Consider the following 19,764-nt stretch of genomic DNA (forward strand, 5'->3'; position numbering starts at 1 on the left):
ATCTGATTTGATTGGAAACATGGTAAATCCCACACTGGTCGAGGCATTCAATCCCACATCGCCGCCGACACACTGTGACGTCCCATGAACCCAATTCTTAATCCCAAAGGCTTTTTTTATTTTGCGGTCAGTGTGCCACCCGTCGCCGCAAATCCCCCACTGCCTCAGATTCACCCTGCCTCCACCCCCCCCCCCCCCCCCCCCCCCCCCCGTGTGTGTGTCTGTGTGTGTGTGTGTGTGTGTGTGTGTAGTGTGTTTACGTGTGTGTGCAGGGATGAGGCAGCTGGCATCATCATCATCTTCATCATCCTGCAACCTGTTCTGGACACGTTTGTGATCGCACTGGCTTGAACCGAGTACCTGGACAAGGTCAGGCAGACGACCGGCATCACTGTGTGCAGCCCGCTGCTCTGCTGTGATCGTTATCGTGTGGTTTTGCTGCTGACGATGTGAGGTTATGGAAGATTTTTGTTCTAGTTTTGGGCGTTCTTAAGTTCAGATCTGCGTTGCTGGAGGGAACGAATCCCCAACCAATGTGCACTCTTGGCCAGTTGGCAGCCATGCAAGCTTGAACCAAAGGGGGACAGGAGATGCATTGATGTTCACAGGCCAGATGGAAATTTGGGGCTTCTGACTGGCTTGGACATTGCAGACAACCTCTGATTCTCACTGTTCTTGGACATTAGGACCAATCTGCAGCGGACGTGAAAAGTTTTTTTTCTTCCAACGCATCTAAAAAAAAAAAAAAAATCCAGACTCCTGCAGAAGCAGAAAAAAACCCTTCTCCCATTTGACCAAGCAGCCACTCGGAGCAGTCACGCACATTGACAGATCCGCCGCGTGACGCCACGCAGGAGCCACGTCGTTCAGGCGACATGTGAATGAAATAAAAGAAGGAGAAGCAGAAGAGAATTAAGGAAGAAAGTTGCGCGTTCTCGGTGCAGCGGCCAGCATCCGATGCGCGTCCCCGCCCCGGCGGAGGCTCGCCTGAGATCCCGGGAAGAGGAGTTGGAGCCGCGCGAGTTAAAGTTGGGCCGAAGGGGGGGATGAGAGGATGCTGCGGAACCTTCCACGGTCCAATTAACAGCGCCCGTGCGGAGACGACGTGTCCCTAAGTGAAGGATGACTTGCAAAATACTGAGCATATGCCTCTTGATTCTGGCTTTTCAACACTGCTCATCGCGTAAGTCTTGTGAAACAATCTGTCATCGACTGCTACAATGTCATTATCCCGAGCTGTGTATGTCCGTGCATTATCTTCCGATTGCTGTGTGGTCGTGTGCATGAGGGGGGGTTACAGGTTCACATTTGGTGATAAGTGGGGATAATACCACCGGAGGGCAAAACAATGTGTCCTGGGGCTGTTGGGATGTTTGAAGGGCAACGCGCGTTGCGATGCAAACCGGACGCGTTATGGTCTCCAGACACGGATCGTTGCATGTCACCAGCTTTGCTTTTGCAGGGTTTTTGTTGTTGTTGTTGTTGTTGTTGTTGTTGTTGTTTTCTCGGGACTAAACGCGTCGTTGTGTTGGATCGCGGCGAACCGGCGCCGGTCCCGCAGGAAGGTGCGCGCGATGCTGCCCGTCGCACCGGCCTGTCTGCATTGCGGCGCTTCCTCTCAGCCCGCGTGCAAGTTTCTGCACCGCGCGCGTGCGCGTGTGTGTGTGTGTGTGTGTTCTCAACTCTCCACTTCTTGCGTCGGAGTCTGTTTTGTTGGCACTAAAATCACCGTGTCCATGTTAGAATGGTTGTGCGTGACGATGCTGCTGCTGCTGAGGATCACATTTGTCAAAGTGCCGGTCGACGGAGCGATGCAGGGCTCAGCGTCCTGACCGGGACCAGCCCACTGCAGCACTTTTTTTTTCTTCTTTTTTTTTGGGAAGCCTGCCGTGTTCGCATCACCCCGCATAGTGCACACGACCAGCGTGGATTCACCTGGCAGGGACATCGTCACCTATACTGATCAATGTTGGGCAGAGAGGTGGGGTTGTGGGGGGGGGGGCTAGAATTGTGCCATACATGACTCATTAGCTTTGACTTGGGGGGGGAGCTCAGAGATTAGGAATGTGGATGTCACGTGACTTCTGGATAGTTTTGAATGTCAAACTGCGGATGGCTCAAATTGAGAACAGAGAACAGAAGTAGCAGTACATCATCTAACAGTACTGTATAAGCCCGATCATTCATCTCTGAAGATCAAAAACAGTTTCTGAGGACATAACTTTAGTGAAACTATAGGATTACAGTTTGTGTACAGACAATAGATCCACTTTACTACTATATATATATACATATATATATATATATATATATACACACGGAGAATTGAAAAGTAAATGATAAGGAGCGACTGCACACAAGCAGAAGTTTGATAAATCGGATCAACACCAGTAAATTGAGGCCTGTTTTGTGGGTTTGGCTTTGAAATGGATCTTGCTGATACATTTTTACATGATACATGCAAACACGTTTATCGTGCTACGGTCGGATGTGCACAACAGAGCCGTGCTGTACTAAAATGGAGCCGCGGATTCCCGAGCACTGTGCCCCACCCAAGGCCTGCATGGGCCAAGTGCTCTGGACACAGTCTCGCTCAGTAAGATATGCGTGTGTGTGTGTGCCTGTGTGTGTGTGTGTGTGTGTGAGAGAGAGAGAGAGAGATTGTATTAACAGGCTGTGTTGCTTATGCATGAATCCTAAGTTCATGCTTTGTGCCTGCAGTCGTGGTTAGCAGCTCAAGCAGCAGGGGGGACCAACTGGATTCACAGGGGAGGGGTGTGTGCTGCTCTGTGCAGAGACAGAAAGCAGGCAGATCCAAAATTTAAGCCCGATTGTGATCCTGACGTGCTGTATAGTTTGGCTAGCGTGATCCCTGGCTGTACCCCACCCACTGTGATGCCCGGCCAGGTTTGAATAATTTAGTGAGATCCCCTTAATAGAGCATGCCATATTTTACTTCTATGTTCTGTTGCACTTTTTCTTTTGTGATTTAACAGCGGTGGCCGTCTGCATTCAGTCTGTCAGGGTCGGTGTCAGAATCCTCAGCGGCTACAAAATCATACTGTAGGCATGTGCCAGCTGGACAGAGGTGCCTCTCTGCATACTGCGTGTAACCCACGGTAACGATGTGTCAGCCCAGACAGAGCGGACTACACTCACGGCAGACTGATGATTCAGCAGGAGCGATGCAAGTGCCCCACGCAACCACACGGTTCCCCCCACAGCTCCTTCATGATACACGGAGAAAGAGATTTCTCTGCGTGGTGCAGAGGGGAGGGGGTGGATGCAGCACACACACACACACACACACACACACACACACACACACACACACTCTTCAGGTACAATTTGGCTACTGCAACATGACAACGCCTACTTAGAGAGAGAGAGAGAGAGAGAGAGAGAGAGAGATTAAAAAAAAATAGCAACATGACGGTGAGAGAACGCATGAGGTAACAGGAAGCATTGATGCACAGGAAAGAGTGGAGGAATTTCGAGAGTTGGGATGGAGCTCAGGAGAGAGGAGTGAGGGAAAGGAGGGAGACGTTGAATAGGTGGGGGTGCAGATTGCGTGACCGTCTTGCCATGCGGAGGAGCTGAGTAGCCCGGAGTAACCTGCTGCAGTCAAGGATGGAGCTGCTCTTCACTTTCAAATTCCCATTCCTCTCCTTCTACTGCTAATTGGGGGAAGTAAAACAAATTGATTCGAAGCCGTTAGCGGCTCAGAAGTGTTGGGTGTGTGTGTGCAAGAGCAGCATAAAGCCTCTAAATATTTTGGTTAGAGAGGCAGTTTGAACAGAGGATCACATGATATGACTCCGCGGTGCACAGTAATGGAATGATGCTGCAGAGATCAGTTATTCATCAGCTGCAACATCGTGAGGATTTCTGTATGATAAAGGTGGAAAGAGAGGCGGACTGGGAGAGAAAGTCAAGGTCAAATTTCACTTGCTCAGCACCATTCTTCCATCTGAATGCCCAACATGTCCTTGAATGAATGAAAGGTGACGACAGGAAATGGTGCCTTTGCGCAGTTCAACGGCTCACACGTATTTCATGTGACATCTAAGGCAGAGCAAAGGCTGCATCCGTATTTCTTCACCGCATAGGATCTGCTCTGATCTCTCCTCTACAGAGGTATTTAAAATGTAATGTAATGCCGTATCCCTGTTTCATCTTGCTTCATCTGGACCTGGGAGGAAAAAGGTTATCCAAACATGCCCGAGGCCTGACACAGTCGTATGGATCTGAGCAGGCGAAGAGGATCATACCGATAGAACTGACAGTTCCTCGGGTAGGAGGATGGAAAGAGGCCTCGGAGAGGAAGGCCATCAAGTACCAGCACATGGTCCAACAAAGGGTGGCAGGGCTGGCTATTTCCTAGTTGCGGTCGGGCAGGGCAGCGGTAAGAGCTTCTTGTTGGAACAGACTGGAGGTCATCAATGTGGTAAATGCGGTTCAGGGTTGAAATGTCCAAGGAAAGTTGGACGCCACCTACCGAAAGCTTCTTTCACAGGGAAGTGACTGAAGGTGTCAGCGTCTAAACGTATCCAACAGCAGCCCGCATCCAAATTCTGTTTTCGGCCACTGCCTATTGCGTTTTTATCCCGTGCTCAGAGACCTCTGTGATTTCAAGAGCAGGAGCTACAACTTTACATCTCCCAGTAAACAGCTTCACGTGTTTAGAAAGGAATATACCAATGAACGAACGAAGTGGCTGCTTTCATTTTCCTAATATCTGTATTTTAGTTGGTCCTGAACACACCATTTTTTCAGCGTATCTATATTAAATCTCTGGGGGGGGCATTAAAGAGCATACTTCAGCACTAAAATGAGAGCGTGTTTCTCTTGCAGCTCGAGGTGAGGGCATCGCGCGTTAATCCTCAGCAGTGACACGAGCAAGATTAGGTAGAATTATGGTCAGTTTTTAATAGCTGTGGGCCCGACGGGCGAGCCTCGGCAGATGGGCGATGGTCCTATCTGTCTCGTAACACACACGCATGCGAGAAGCAATTCTCTGTTAAACTTTGACTTTCCTGTCCATGAAACGGCATGTAAGATATTACACATAAATGTACAGACATCCAGGCCGCCAACCCACAATGACATCCACTCTGCAGGATCTTTATTCTGTCTCTGCAGCACTGACCAACACAAGACCGCATCCATCGCTCTGCTCCGTTGAGACAGGAAGGTGGTGTCGGGCGACTGCATTTGCAACGGTTTACCTCGGACACTGTGCTCATAAGCAGCAGCAGCAGCCCGCTGGTCTCTCGATTTACTGCCAGTCCCACCCAACCTGTGAGAAGAACCCATGATGCGAAGATGACTCACCCTCTGAGTGGATGTCAGGACACTTAGTTAGATTTGTAACTCCTCGTCTCGCTCCTCACAGAAACGCTATTTAGAGGCTGCCCAATATGAATCTTCAACCTTGCTGTCTGCACTGCATATGCACTTAACGAGTCCAAAAATGTTTGTGCTATACGCTTTGAATTTATCCGGCTACTGGAACATGTCGCCTCTAATTAAACACCAAATGGGGTTTTCTTATCCGGCAGTGCTGTCGGTCTTTGTCGCGACGAAACAGATTCATTTTGACAGTCAGATGTGAGTGCTGCACTATATGTTAGCAACTCTTTAATAACTCCTGACCTTGTTGTTTCTTGCAGGAGAATGTGTCGACCCACTGGTGTCCGGCCTCTACGCCTCCTCCTTTCTGGCCTCCTCCAGATATAACTTTCTGTACTCTGCCAATTTTGCCAAATTGTATGGTAAGTGCCTTAATTGTTCCGTAGAGTTCATCCATAATTTCATGCCATTTCCCTTTCGTGGACCTTTCTTAACTGGCGATAAATTATTATACCCAGAGAAGTCAGAGTGTAACTAATAACATTATGGATGGCTCCCACTGCAGCATTACACTGACACATTGTTCGATACACTTGTGTTTCACAATATTAAACTTGTAGTATCTGTATGTCACACTTGGTGAGTCCTTAAGCCTCTTGAGAATCATCTTTGCACATCAAAGTCTGCTCAAAGGTCCTTGGGAATACTGTTAAGTCTGTTCGCACTGGAGACGACGAGTGTAAAATACAGAAAATCTGGGGAGCGAGTAATAAAGAATTGGATTTACCAGACCTCTGTCACATGCTTTCATTTCTGCCTGAGGGTATTGGTTTGGAATTAAATTAAGTGGAACAGACCCAAATCTCCAACCGAGCCATTGGCAGTGTACTTGCACCAGTTCCTTTTGACACGGGGGAAAAAAGAATGCATGGAATAAAACAGACGACATCTTTGGTTTCGGCTGCATCAACTGGTCATGAATTAAGCACTGTAAAAGGTTAAAACTTTGATTATTGTAGCCTGAAAACATGGACCCCATATTAAATAATCTATCATCTGAGGGAAAAATTACAGCGAATTTACACTGGAGTCCAAAAGTCTTAAAACACTGTTGAATACGTTTGGATCCCATTGTAGTCGGAAAACATGCTGATTTTGGTTGAGATATCAGATTATGGTATAATGGCAACAATTAACTAAATATATTGCTGTTTTATACTAAATGTTTGTCCATGTCCGGATGAAGAGCTGCATTTCACCTGATCATTAGAGGTCTCCACTCCGGTTTGACTCAAGTTCAAAATGGCTGCCACGGGTTCAGTCGATGTCACAGTTTGTCTGGTCGTGATTTCACGGCCATCAAACTGTAACTGTCACTCCCTTTAAATAAAACGCTCTTTTGCTCTCCCCCAGGCAGCAGTGGCTGGTCCCCATCCCCCAGGGACAGGCAGCCATGGCTGCAGGTCGACCTGGGCAGGAAGTACCGACTGGTGGCCATTGCCACCCAGGGGACCTTCAACTCCTACGACTGGGTCTCCAAGTACTCCCTGCTGTACGGGGACCGACCGGATTCCTGGACACCATACATCATGAAAGGAGGAAACTCTGTAGGTGTCACTGAGCCAGAGTGGTGTTGGAATAAGGGTTGGGATGTGTTGTAGATTAAAAAGTCAAATGTAATCTTTGCAGCCGATTCTACACTCATTCCATTTATCGTCACCTGCACTGAAACAAAGACGAGCAAAGTCTTATCTTGCTCGACGCTGACAAAGCTAATCTCGGCATCAGTTCATCTCCAGTCTCCTAATAAGCTGTTAACACCATTGCAGTGACTCAATAATTCTCTCTCTCTCGCTCTCCCCGTCTCATCGGTTTGCAGACGATGCCGGGAAACTGGAATTATTATCAGGTGAAGAGGAATGTCTTCCATTACGCCTTCACCGCTAAACACATCCGTCTGCTGCCTCTGGCGTGGAACACGGAGGATGGAGGGAAGATCGGCGTGCGGCTGGAGCTCTTCGGCTGCCCTTATGGTAAAACGGACCAACAGTGATGCACCGCGTCTGATTCAGATCTGGGGACGTGCGACAATCCCAGTGATTAATCAAATGTGACGACATGCCACTACATCCACGTGTCAATTAGGCCCCTTATATGTTCCTAGAAATAGATGACGAGGATCAATATCATCTGAATCATACTCTAAACTTAATGCCAACACATATGAGATGCTCCATGAAAATGTGTTATACAGAATTTACTCAACTAATCCCATAAAACTCGCTAAATGCTATATGAGGGCAATATTTAAACCTCTTGTTATTTTGGAAATGTTGAATATATATTTCACATTTTTGTTTCAGATTCCTACGTGCTACAGTACAATGGGGACGACTCTGTGATCTACATGTACCCCGGGACGAGGTCCCGCACGCTGCACGACCACATCGCCATAAACTTCAAGACTCTGGAGCAGGACGGTCTGCTGCTGCACAGCGAGGGGATTCAGGGAGACCTCTTCACCCTGGAGCTGAAGAGAGGCCGCCTCTACCTGCACATCAGCCTCGGTACAGCATGATTGTCGGTGGTTTGATTTGAATTGAAAATGTCTCACGGTATTTTGGGCAGGTTATTGTTGTACAGGCAGTGACAGGAAATGAAAGAGAGAGAGAGAGAGAGAATGATGCGGCCAAGCTTCCAGGCGGAGATGGACCTGGTCCGCACCTCATTTTCAAATCCACACCGGGACACACTGAGTTAGAATTTATGGAAGGGATTTTGTTGTAGAGTTATGGGGAGAGGGAAAAATATTGCCCTATTTGACAATGACATCCATCTCAGAAAGGAGTAGGCTTCTCTCAATCCTGAAATCAATACTTCTAGGTATGTGGTTGCCTGGAGCCCAACAGTTCCTTTGACATGAAAAATTCGACATTTTTTTCCCCACTTTTACATGTAATTACTCCGTGCCCTCTGTTTTCTAGGGAGCAGTGTTGTGCACAGAGTAGATGGTCGAACTACACTGACCGCCGGCAGCCTTCTCGATAATCTACACTGGCACTATGTCACCGTCAAGCGTTACGGTAGACAGGTGAACTTCACCGTGGACAGTCAGACGGTGACAGCCGTCCTTGCTGGAGAGTTCATCCACCTGGATCTGGATACAAAGGTAACTCAGCATCTAGGTTAATGTTCCTCATTCTATCATGGTTACCGAGCGTAACTGACTGTCTAAATCCCTCTCAGCTGTATGTAGGGGGCGTAATAGAGAAAAACCTGCCTCACCTCCCTACCACGCCGAATTTCCGGGGCTGCCTGGAGAACGTCTTCATCAATGACGTCAACATCATTGATAAGGCCCAGAGAGAAGAATCTGACATCTACATACCAAGAAAGGTGGAACTTAAAACAAACCATTTAGTTACTTACTATCTATTCCATGGTGAGAATCACAATAAATGGAATGATGAGTTATTGTTCTGATTTCTCATTCTTACCCTCAGAAAAAGATGCACTACGCCTGCCGCGACATCCTCCTCAAGCCGATGACCTTCGCCGGGCCCAACAACTACCTGCAGGTGCCGGGCTTCTTCAGGAGGCCCCGCATGTTCGTCAAGTTCAAGTTCCGCTCCTGGGACTACACGGGGCTGCTCATGTTCACGCGCTTCGCCGATGACCTCGGTGCCCTCGAGCTGGGTCTGAGCGAGGGACAGATCAACGTCACCATATTCCAGCCGGGGAAGAAGAAGCTCCAGTTTGCCGCAGGTAAATTCATGCGTTCTCTGGCCTTGTCAGATGTCACAGAAAAGGTTTTGTAGGGCAGGGTTTAGCAAAGAGCCAATTGTTTTACATTGTGCATGAGATTTCTGGTCTCATAGTAGAACCACGACGTGAAAGGCCTTTCTTCAATCCCTAGGATACAGGCTAAATGATGGCTACTGGCATACGGTGGATTTGGCAGCCAGAGACAATCTGATGACCCTCACAATCGACGAGGAGGAGGGCTCCCCGCTGAAGATCACCAACCCTTTCACTATTCGGACCGGGGACCGCTACTTTTTTGGAGGTGGGGCGATGACATGAGCAATTCCTGACAACAAAAATTGACACTCGAAAATTCCTACCGTTGAATTCATACAACATTTGCTTGCCTGCACTCAGGTTGTCCGAAAACCAATAACACCATAAGGAAGTGTGAGACCAAGCTGAACCGCTTCCACGGCTGCATGCAGCACATCTTCATAGACAACGAACAGCTGGATATTGACATTATTTTGCAGCGGCAGTGGGGGCGCTACGCCGAGCTGCTGTTAGGAACGTGTGGCATCACTGACAGGTAGGAAACGTCATGAGAAACAAATATCATAAACAGAAAAAAAAAGTTCTCAATACAAGCATCTGTTCCGTTCACAGATGTACTCCAAATCCATGTGAGCACGAAGGCAGATGCATCCAGTCCTGGGATGATTTCATCTGTCTTTGCGAGAACACGGGCTATAAAGGAGAAGTGTGTCACATGTGTAAGTGCCGGCTGGTGATCTTAACTGTTTCGTCACAGTTAATAACACCTCATCCACGCTGCTACGTTTTCCTCCAAATTGAGAATCTCTCTCTCGCCCTCTCCTCTAACAGCGGTTTATAAAGAGTCATGCGAGGCCTACAGACTCAGCGGCAAGTATTGGTCTGGAAACTACACCATCGACCCCGATCTCAGTGGGCCTCTGAAACCGTTCGAGGTGTACTGCAAAATGAAGTGTAAGCAAGCGCCGTCACTGATGCAAAACAACTTCATTTACACAACGTGTTACTCCGTCCTCTGTGGTTTGTGAATTAAAAGTTACAAAGCAAGAAGCCAGGTTATCTATAATGAGGAATGTGTGCGGAAGTTTCATGGGAAATTAAAACGTCTTCTGAAATAGTTCTCCGAGTCTAAGCTTTGTTATCATTAAACATTAAATAGCTTTTTCTCCACCCACCCATAACCTCTTCACAGCTTATAAAGCTTGGACGGTGATTTTGAATGACCGAGTGGACGGTACCAAGGTGACAGGGAGCTCAATAAACCGGCCTTACATAGGAGACGTCAACTACTGGAATGCCTCCTGGGATGAAGTCACTGCTCTGGCCAACAGCTCCATGTACTGTGAGCAGTGGATCGACTACTCCTGCTACAAGTCCCGTCTCCTCAACACCCCCAGTGAGTCGGATTTTGTCAGGTTACTATTTAAGTGGGAAGACAAACATGGAACGGTCGGAAGCTCGAGTGACAGACTAACAAACCCATTTCTTTTCCTAAATAGACGGTAGACCTTTCGGTTACTGGATTGGTCGAAACAATGTGAGTCACTATTACTGGGGTGGGACGTACAGAGAGGTCCAAAAGTGTGGATGTGCCATCAACCAAACCTGCACGGACCCCAGGTTTCAATGCAACTGTGACGCGGACTATAGACAATGGTGAGAGACGGACATTGAGCAGGTTCAGCCTGTGTGTCAGCGACGTTCAAGCTTTAATCTTCCACCGCTGTGACTTTTCAGGTACTCGGACAAGGGCTACCTGGACTGGAGAGACCACCTGCCTGTGAGGAGGGTGGTGGTCGGGGACACCAACAGGACCGGCTCAGAGGCCCAGTTCACCGTTGGGCCACTCCGCTGCCACGGCGACAGTGAGCTTGAATATGATGGGTTGTTTGCATCGTTGTTGAAGCACGTGACAGCTTGTTGTTCATTGACGTGCAATTCAATTTTTTCCACAAGGAAACATCTGGAATACCATAGCCTTCACCAAGCCCACCTACATCACCTTCCCCACCTTCAGGCCTGGGTCCAGCGCTGACATCTCCTTCCACTTTAAAACCTACCGGGACCACGGGGTCTTCTTGGAGAACTCCGATGAGCAGCTTCGCAACTTCATACGGATAGAGCTCAACAGTGAGTTGACGCATCTGTTAGCACGGAACTATTCTGCAGTTTTATCTATTCTATTTGTTTCTCCCTATATCCTTGTTTTTTTCTCTCTCCCCCAGCCACCCAGAACCTTGTATTTCTATTTATGGTTGGCGATGGCATCATCAATGTGACCCTACACTCCCCTATGCCACTCAATGACAATGAGTGGCACTTTGTCCAGGCTGAGCTTAATGTGAAGCTGGCCAGGATCAAGGTTGACTATCAGCCCTGGGCTGTGAGACGTTTTCCCGGTCAGACCTTCGTCACCATGAAGTTTTCTCATCCTCTCTTAGTAGGTAGGTTGCCGAGGGGTGAATTTGGAATCTTACATCTGGCGTGACCTGGAGAGGATTTGATTTAGTCCTCCAAACTTTGATTGAAGATGAATAACCACTGCTAAAAAAAGTGCTCTTTGTATTAGGTGCAGCCAACCGCACCCTGAGACCATTCTTGGGGTGTCTTCGAGGGTTACGGATGAACGGCGTTCCTCTGGATCTCGAGGGAAAAGTAAACGAAGAACAGGGTATAAGGAGGAACTGTACAGGGCAGTGTCTCAATGCCACTATACCGTGTCGAAACAGCGGCCAGTGCATGGAGGGTTATGCTTCCTACACTTGTGACTGCAACAACACAGCATTCGATGGGTTCTACTGCCATAAAGGTGAGTTCAGACATCATGTGCATCCATGCTTTGAGACAGATGTGTATATATCTAATTCCACGACGATCTCTTCTAAGACATCGGAGCCTTCTTTGAGATCGGTTCGTGGCTCAGGTACAACATACGAAAGAGGCCCATATCGGACGAGGCGGCCTGGGCCAACTGGATCGACCCGCACTTTGACAACTTCAGCCTCGGCTACAACGACACGGCGGACGACGTGGAGTTCAGTTTCAGCACCGTCCACACGCCGGCTGTGTTGCTCTACATCAGCTCCTTCGTTCAGGACTACATCGCGATCATCCTAAAGACCGACGGTAGGAAAAGCTCAGACGATTAGATGATTAGTCAGAGAATGGAAAAGATGGATTACATTTGTAGGGTAGAAGACTACCCCCAAGACATTGATGTAATGGAGGAAAAAAGTTAATATGCTTTTGTTCTAATTTGTTGCGTCTGTCCCCACAGGTAGTGTCGATCTGAGGTACAAGCTGGGCCTCATAACACACAAGTACCAGCTGACTCACCGAAACCTGGCAGATGGATACCCCCACTATGTTAACATCACCAGACACAACAGGACCATCAAAACACAGGTTCGTGCTTCCTCTGCTGTCTCCGTGTAAAAAACGTCATCTGTGGTTTATGTTATTTCCAATGAAATCATTTGTTAGATGATAAGAAGAAGACAACGTCAGCTACTTCATACCAAATATCTAGAATACAATATTCATTAATTTCCTGAGTTACTTCTATCCCTTCAATGATTTTTTTTTTTTTTTAACTCTGCCCATAGGTGGATTACATGGAGCCCATTGTGGAGAAAATGACTTTAGTGGAAGACGCCAGGTTTGACTCTCCAAAGTCCATGTTCCTCGGCAGAGTGATGGGTAAAAGCCTTACTTGCCACTTCTCAACGAGGACGTGTATGTGTTCTCATCTTGTATTATTCAAGTAGAAACTCTTATGTGTTCCTGTTTGTGTCTGCTCCTGCAGAGGTTGGTGACATCGACTATGAGATACAGAGGCACAACGCTCCGGGCTTCATAGGCTGCATATCTGGGGTGAGATACAACGTCTACGCCCCGTTAAAGGCCCTCTTCCGTCCGAATGAAACCGACCCCCCAGTGACGACACAGGGCTACGTCTCCGAGTCCAACTGCGGCGCCTTCCCTCCCGTCCTGGGTTATGTACCATGGGAGGTGGACCCCTGGTTTACCAGCATAGGTGAGTTTGTGTCAATGGCCCATGATTTAGTAATACACAAAGAGAATTGTCTTTTCTGTTCATCCACTTAACTGCATGTATCTCTTTTATTTCAGAGTATTTCTATATCCACGATGACCTAGGCCTGTTTTGGATAACGGGTAAGATTCAATTCTAAGTCTAGACATTGTCCCGTCTGTCAAACGTTGAGTATCTTGTTTCTGAATTGTTGTATTCAATAGTAAGAGCAGTAATGTGACTTTTAGCAGTTAATCCTTTTTATTTTGGAGCACTGCTCCTCTCCCTCGTTCCTGTTTTATTCACTCTTCCCCTGTCCCAGATGACACACATCGGACGTTTGAAATACTCTTTCCCTTTTTTCCCCCTAAAATCCTCTAATCCTTTATCAGAACTGGGTTGTCGGACTCCAACGTGGACTTTTAAGTGTCTCTACAAGCATCAGACTGCAGACTGAAATTTATTTTATGGCACAAGATAAAAAAAAAATTACTCAATAATGAAATTTAATGAACAGTATTTCTAATGCACTGTTATCATACTGAAGATTATATTTGAGATTATCGTTTATAATCAAGTTGAATATATCAGTCAAATGAATATTAAAACAAATTGAAATTGCAATATCAAAAAGAAATTTGCCAATATTTGAAAATGATCAGTTCTCTTTATGTCTATTACATTCTACATTTATTTGGAATACATCATTTACATTACGCATAATAACTTTGGCTGTAACTTAAGCCTCCATCCATTTATCATCAGAATAATGGCGCAATGACAATAGCACAATAACGTTAAAGCAAAATGCAAAGAAACGAAAGAGATTGTGACCTAGAAGGAAATTTAAAAAGGTATAATTAAAAACACTCACTTTGATGTGGGTTTTTTTTTGTTTACCTGTAGATTTCTGCACAACACCAATATTTAATATGTCTTCTATCTCTTTAATCCCCGGCGGTAACACCACACCTTATTACGAGAGCGGACGAACGGCCTCAAGCGCAGTATTACATATGAATAAAATAATTAGAGCAGCGGGTCCCCACGACGAGCAGGAGAGTGGGCTGGAGCGTCAGGATTAAAGTGCGGCGCAGACACTCGCGGCTCCAGCGGCCGTCTGAGGCCTTTACCGGATCAGCTATATTTAGTCGGCACTGGGCCCGGCTTACTCCTCGTCATTGATGCAACGCCCGGGCTTAATAGATCATTTGGCTTCAGAGATGTTATGCTAATGCAGGACATCAGCGTGTCATTAAAGATTAGAGCGGCATTCAGGCTTCCCGAACAATGGCCCCCGCTGGTGATCAGACAACGTCCATGTCTCAATAGTCCCTCCGGATGAAATGGTTACGACTGAGAAACTGAACCTCTTCTTTTGAATGAAGCTGATGAAACTAAATGTTAAGCCGTGCTCGTGAGCATGCGATACTGAAGATATATGTCTTTACTTCATTTAGCCTGTGACAATATCACTTTTTTATACACTTTTTGCAGTATAGCTTTCCTAAAAAAAAACCCAGAATGCAATAGCTTATCAGAATTTATATTTATATCGGCAGTATTACCAGCACTGACCCGTTCTCTGAACCCTTTTATTGAGGAGCAGAGGCCTTATTTTGCAGGTCTATTACACACTGGTACAACCTGACAGAGCGAAACACACCTTCAGGCAGTTGAATGTCGCCACTTCACCTGAGCTGTATGTCTTTGCAAATGTCGAAATGCTAAAAAGCGAATGAAACCCAGAGAGCACGAGGGCCCGTGCAGGTCTAAATCTTTAGCTGCAGGGTACTGGCTCAGAGCTACTCGTACCGCGAGCGAGAACAATTGTGTTTGCGGGTGCCAAAGCTAAGACACAGATGGTCTGCGGAAAAACAGTGACGACCGTACAAATCCAGGACTCATTGTGGAAGCGGAGTCGACCTTTGGCAAACGCATTAGTAGCATCGCAAAGGGCACAGCTGTTTACCATCTGAAAAAATACTTGGACCTCCAACATCTGGGGTTTCCTGTCTCGGTTCGCAAGCTGAAAACGAAATACTCGTTTTCCTGCCCGACTTCTACTCTGGACAAAAAGATCTCTCCAGTCCCGCAAAAAACCTCCACGCACAACCTGTCTCTGTCAGACTCTGCCTGGCTTATGGAAGTCTTAATCACCCAGCTCCACAGTGTGTATATATATATATATATATATATATATATATATATATATATATATATATATATATATAGCAGGCCTCTGAGGTCACAAGGCACCAATAGCCTTCATTTTCCTGAAAGCCCACTCTAAATCTGCTGAGATTCAATTCAGCATTTATGGACCAGGAACATTGAAAATAGTGGAGCTGCTGATCTGAGATTTTATCTTTTTTATTTTTTTATTTTACCCTAATTTGACAGTCAGTGGAGAGAGAGAGAGAGAGAGAGGAAACAGGAGGAGACATGACATGGACCAGAGATCGCTGGGATTTGTGGATTTATTCATATTTTTACTTTTCTTTTTTTTAATACTAATGTGCAATAAAACGAACTTGAACTCGAACAAAAGAAGAAGAAGAAAAAAAAAAAAAAAGGGATCGGGATAACGAACAGTAATAAGATGGACCTGAACAGACAAATAAAACCCACCGCTACAGGAACTGATCCTTGATCAACAGCAACGAAAAAGACCAAAAAACATATTACCAAAAATGGTAAAACATTTGAGTTGCAGACTTTAGGCAGAGCAGTTTTCTGACACAACATGTTGTGTGCCTTCTGGACTCGATGCCTATTTAGAATCCAGATTCGGGCATTACAGAGAAGTACATATGGGGTTATTCCTGTGGTTATTATACAGTATTGTCGCACTAAAACCGAGCCCACTCCTCATCGGCGTTTTCCTCTTTCCTCATCGCACATCAACTGCTACTGTGCTATTTATTTATTTATTTATTTATTTTAATCATACAGTCATTGTGATCCTGGCGCTGCTGCTGCTCTTCGGAGGCCTGTACAGCATCTACGTCTACGCGTACCAGCAGAAGGGCAGCTACCTCACCAATGAACCCAAGAACCTGGAGTCGCCCAGCAGCTCCCGGCCGCTGACCGAAACCCTGAGGAGGGAGAAGAAGAACCTCCCCGAAATCGAGGAGGAGTTCAGGAGTGACTAGCATCACGGGACCTGTGGGGGCAGTGGGTGGGGTTCGACGGGGGGGGGGGGGGGGGGGGGGGGGGGGGGTTACACTTACAACAACCACTGATACCTGTATTACGTTTTCAAATTTAATTCATTCATTCATTTTTTCATTTTGATTTGTGTCCTTTTTCCCCAGTCGAGTGGGATCTGATGCCCGGTGCTGCACATAGTGCGTGTTTTGGTAAGTTCTAGTTTTTTCGCCGGGTTCAAAGTTCAAATCAAGCCCCGCGCCGCGAGAGTTCAGCCGACGAGTCTCGCGGGGGGAAATAGTGAAGTGCCTCATCTGAGGAGGCTTGATCTGAAGTGGAACCACAGCAGCTGAGGGTTCGGATCAGACACTGTGTGGGGGGGGGGACGTTTAATAACAGTGTTGAAACTTCCTGCGTAGATTTACCGCCATCTGAAAGACACCTTTCGACGACGATCTCTCGCGGAGAGCCATTTTTTTTTTCTTCTCACACCGTAGCTCATCGCCCGGCTTGGGTCCGAGCACGGCGCACCACCCGAGAGCTGGGGTACTCAAACCGGCGCGTGAAAAGAAATATGACGGCATTCATGAATAAAAACCAACCGACCGGAGAGACGCGCGCGGAGCTTTGAGATGTTAAGCTTTGATAGCATACATATAGAGATGGTAAGAGGTATAGACGCTTATGTTTGTCGTATCGCAGCCTATAGCAGTGCGTTACCTGTACAGAACGGCACACGTTCAGTGGTCTACGAATTGCCATGGTGACGGTAGATGGCAGCAGCTTTCCCCCCGATCACACCGTGCTCACATTCTCAGACTGAGGGGGGGGGGGGGTCAAGCCGCCAGCAGCTCGGTGCAACAGTGTTTGACTCGGTGAGACGTCTCCAGTCTTCTAACAAAGAATCCAGACTATAGATACAGAAAAGGCCTCTCCCAGGTAACGGCCGCCGCCTGTTGCCACGTGGAGAGAGCGCACACTTGAACACACACTGTAACACATGTACCAGCGGACCACGCGAGTGTAAAGAAACGCCAATCTCTTACTTCCAACTCGCACCGCCTGAATGTTCTGTTTTGCACGATGCTGTCATCACCGCCGCTGCTTGTTTTAGCTGCTTTCTGTGGAAAGTTTCAAATTCAATCCTACTGTCCGAACATCGTTTTCTTCTCTGGCAAAAAAAGGAAGACATTTCTTTTTGCTGTGTGGTGCAACCAAGAGCTTAGTGCCGTCATAACTCACCGCAGCTCCCCTGTACTACTAATGCACTATTTGAAATACATTTGCAACATATGGGCTATGCATACTGTACGTAGAGCATGAGCGCACGTTGCAGTCACATGCAATAATATGAGCTTCTTTCGGCCGTCGACGACGTTGATGTGTCCGTTTCATTTGCAGATGCACAATAGCACATAGGATGTAACGAGTGTATATGTGAATATAAGAATATTGTGTAAAGCGACTTTAAAAAAAAAGAAAAGAAAAGAAAAATTCCTTTGGTTTATACGAAATAGATAGAGGGGAGGTATTTGAATGTAAATCCTTTGACTCTGCATTGTATACGCCGGTAGTGAAGACATGTTCAGGTTCCTTCAGCGCTGAAAGTAATTCTCAGGATAAAGAAAGTGCAGTACTCGTTTTCTCTGTGGCGCTGATATTCCTCCAAACCCGGTTGGTTTATCTCCTGCCACAGATGAGCGGCACTGTGCAAAATTGTACAGTGACGGGATGTACAGCGGATTTCTGTAAAGGCACGACCTGCTATCATAATGTATGAAAAATTGTACACACAGATTGGGGCCAAGGCTGGTGTTTCCGGGGGCTATATTTTTTTGAGACTGTGCTGTGAGAAGATGAATGAAAAATGAGAAGTGAGCAAACGCGTGCAGAGTGATCTTGTTGGTTCGTGATCGACGCGGAGCAAGTATGTTTTCGTTGCCTACCAGGAAAGAGTCGACCTCTGTATTATATAAATGTATACACCTCACTGTATTCACTGGTAAATGGAGTTCAAACATTCAGCCTAGCAGTGTCATTGCAAATCACTAGTTAGTTCATGCGTGGTCCCTGAAGAGTGTGTGGTGTGTGATGTGTGTGTGTGTGTGTGTGTGAGACTGACTGGATGTCGACGTGTCGTGTGTATCGTGTCCACCAACATGCACCCGACCGATGTTACATAAAGACAAAAAAATAAAATAATTAAAACAGCAAATGTGCACCGATGCCAACTATCCAGTTCACGTGTGCTGTCGTGCACCAAACAGTAGGAGAATGAGACAGAAATGACGAGGGGAGGTGCGTGTGTGTGTGTGTGTGTGTGTGAGATTATTACAAACACATTGAATCTGTGCAGTAGTGTCCAGCCTGCCTCCCGATGATGATGATGATGATGGTGCTGGTGGCAGGGATGTTGGTGCAATGGAGAAAATGGCCAGCAGAGGGAGCACACGGGCAGGATGTCGTTGGCTCAAACAGGGTATCTGCTGATATTCTCAATGTGTGTTGCTTATTGCCTCAGATAAAGATTGACATCAGAAGTTGAATTTAAAAAAAGGGGCATAAAGTTAAATTGGGTTCAGTTAAATAAAAAATAAAAAATCATGGCTGCATTTAATCTTGTTCTGTGATCTATTAACACCATAAAAAATTCTAGCACCTATAAAAGCCTTAGGACTTTTCGACACTTCTCAATAAATCAGCAGACACCCGGTCAACATATGATATGTTTGAAAGTATGAAATCAAATGATAAAAACACCAGAAGCGAGGAGTACAGGCAGGTTAGACTGGGTTACACGTCTCTGCACCGTCAAGCTGAATCCTTCTGCAGCGACTACCAGAAATAACCATTACAGTATGTGATATTTAGGATTTTTTTTTCCAATACTACAGTATACACTGGATTTTTTTGTTTTGAAAAGCTTTCACTGTAAATGACCATTACTGTGTTAATCATGTCAGAGCCAAACTGTCATCTCAATAAAAGATGCTTGAAGGACATTGGTAATGTGTAGTGAAGGTTTACAGTTAAGACACAAGGAACCAGGGCAGCATGTTTTTTTAATGTATAAAGTTAAAGTTTTATTTTTATAGGCATACACTGTACATTTCAGTAAACTCCATTTTGTTCATCTCTTTTGAGAAAGATCTCATTTCAAAGTGTGATTTTAATGTTTTTATGAATGAAAAACAGAGCGGATAAGAAATCTGGACATATATAAAAATAATAATAAAGAAAATATGATAACGGACATTTTACATTCACATGTGGGGGACTTGAATATTTGGTCAAACACTGATCTTTTTTTTTTTTTTAGTTTTCTTCCCAATGTTCTAACCTCGCACAAGTGACCTGTTTTTCCAGGCAACACATTCTCACCGTTTCATCCTTTTTACTGGGTGGAAACATTTGGCACTTTTTTTTTC

At 46.2% G+C, this 19,764-nt stretch overlaps 1 protein-coding gene across 1 annotated transcript; it reads left to right on the forward strand.

Annotated features, from left to right (window-relative positions):
• Nucleotides 1–331: 331 nt before the first annotated feature.
• Nucleotides 332–16,367, forward strand: cntnap1 (contactin associated protein 1). Its single transcript, XM_035614560.2, has 24 exons — nucleotides 332–1,183; nucleotides 5,673–5,774; nucleotides 6,766–6,959; nucleotides 7,232–7,385; nucleotides 7,716–7,919; nucleotides 8,337–8,521; nucleotides 8,599–8,748; nucleotides 8,856–9,117; nucleotides 9,269–9,418; nucleotides 9,514–9,688; nucleotides 9,766–9,872; nucleotides 9,985–10,107; nucleotides 10,346–10,549; nucleotides 10,653–10,809; nucleotides 10,891–11,018; nucleotides 11,110–11,283; nucleotides 11,379–11,597; nucleotides 11,723–11,962; nucleotides 12,040–12,279; nucleotides 12,431–12,558; nucleotides 12,759–12,852; nucleotides 12,959–13,189; nucleotides 13,285–13,329; nucleotides 16,142–16,367. Exons 1-24 carry the CDS (start codon nucleotides 1,123–1,125, stop codon nucleotides 16,339–16,341), a joined length of 3,927 nt encoding a protein of 1,308 aa, XP_035470453.1. The 5' UTR covers nucleotides 332–1,122; the 3' UTR covers nucleotides 16,342–16,367.
• Nucleotides 16,368–19,764: the final 3,397 nt, after the last annotated feature.

The sequence above is a fragment of the Scophthalmus maximus genome, chromosome 17, assembly GCF_022379125.1.
Source record: "Scophthalmus maximus strain ysfricsl-2021 chromosome 17, ASM2237912v1, whole genome shotgun sequence".
Taxonomy (NCBI): Eukaryota; Metazoa; Chordata; class Actinopteri; order Pleuronectiformes; family Scophthalmidae; genus Scophthalmus; species Scophthalmus maximus.

What these genes read in the sequence shown, in the direction of transcription:
- cntnap1 (XM_035614560.2), top strand. Translation starts at nt 1,123, where the DNA reads ATGACTTGCAAAATACTGAGCATATGCCTCTTGATTCTGGCTTTTCAA. An exon ending in CTACCTGCACATCAGCCTCG is followed by an intron (nt 7,920 to 8,336) that starts GTACAGCATGAT and finishes TCTGTTTTCTAG; the next exon opens with GGAGCAGTGTTGTGCACAGA. An exon ending in ACATCTACATACCAAGAAAG is followed by an intron (nt 8,749 to 8,855) that starts GTGGAACTTAAA and finishes TCTTACCCTCAG; the next exon opens with AAAAAGATGCACTACGCCTG.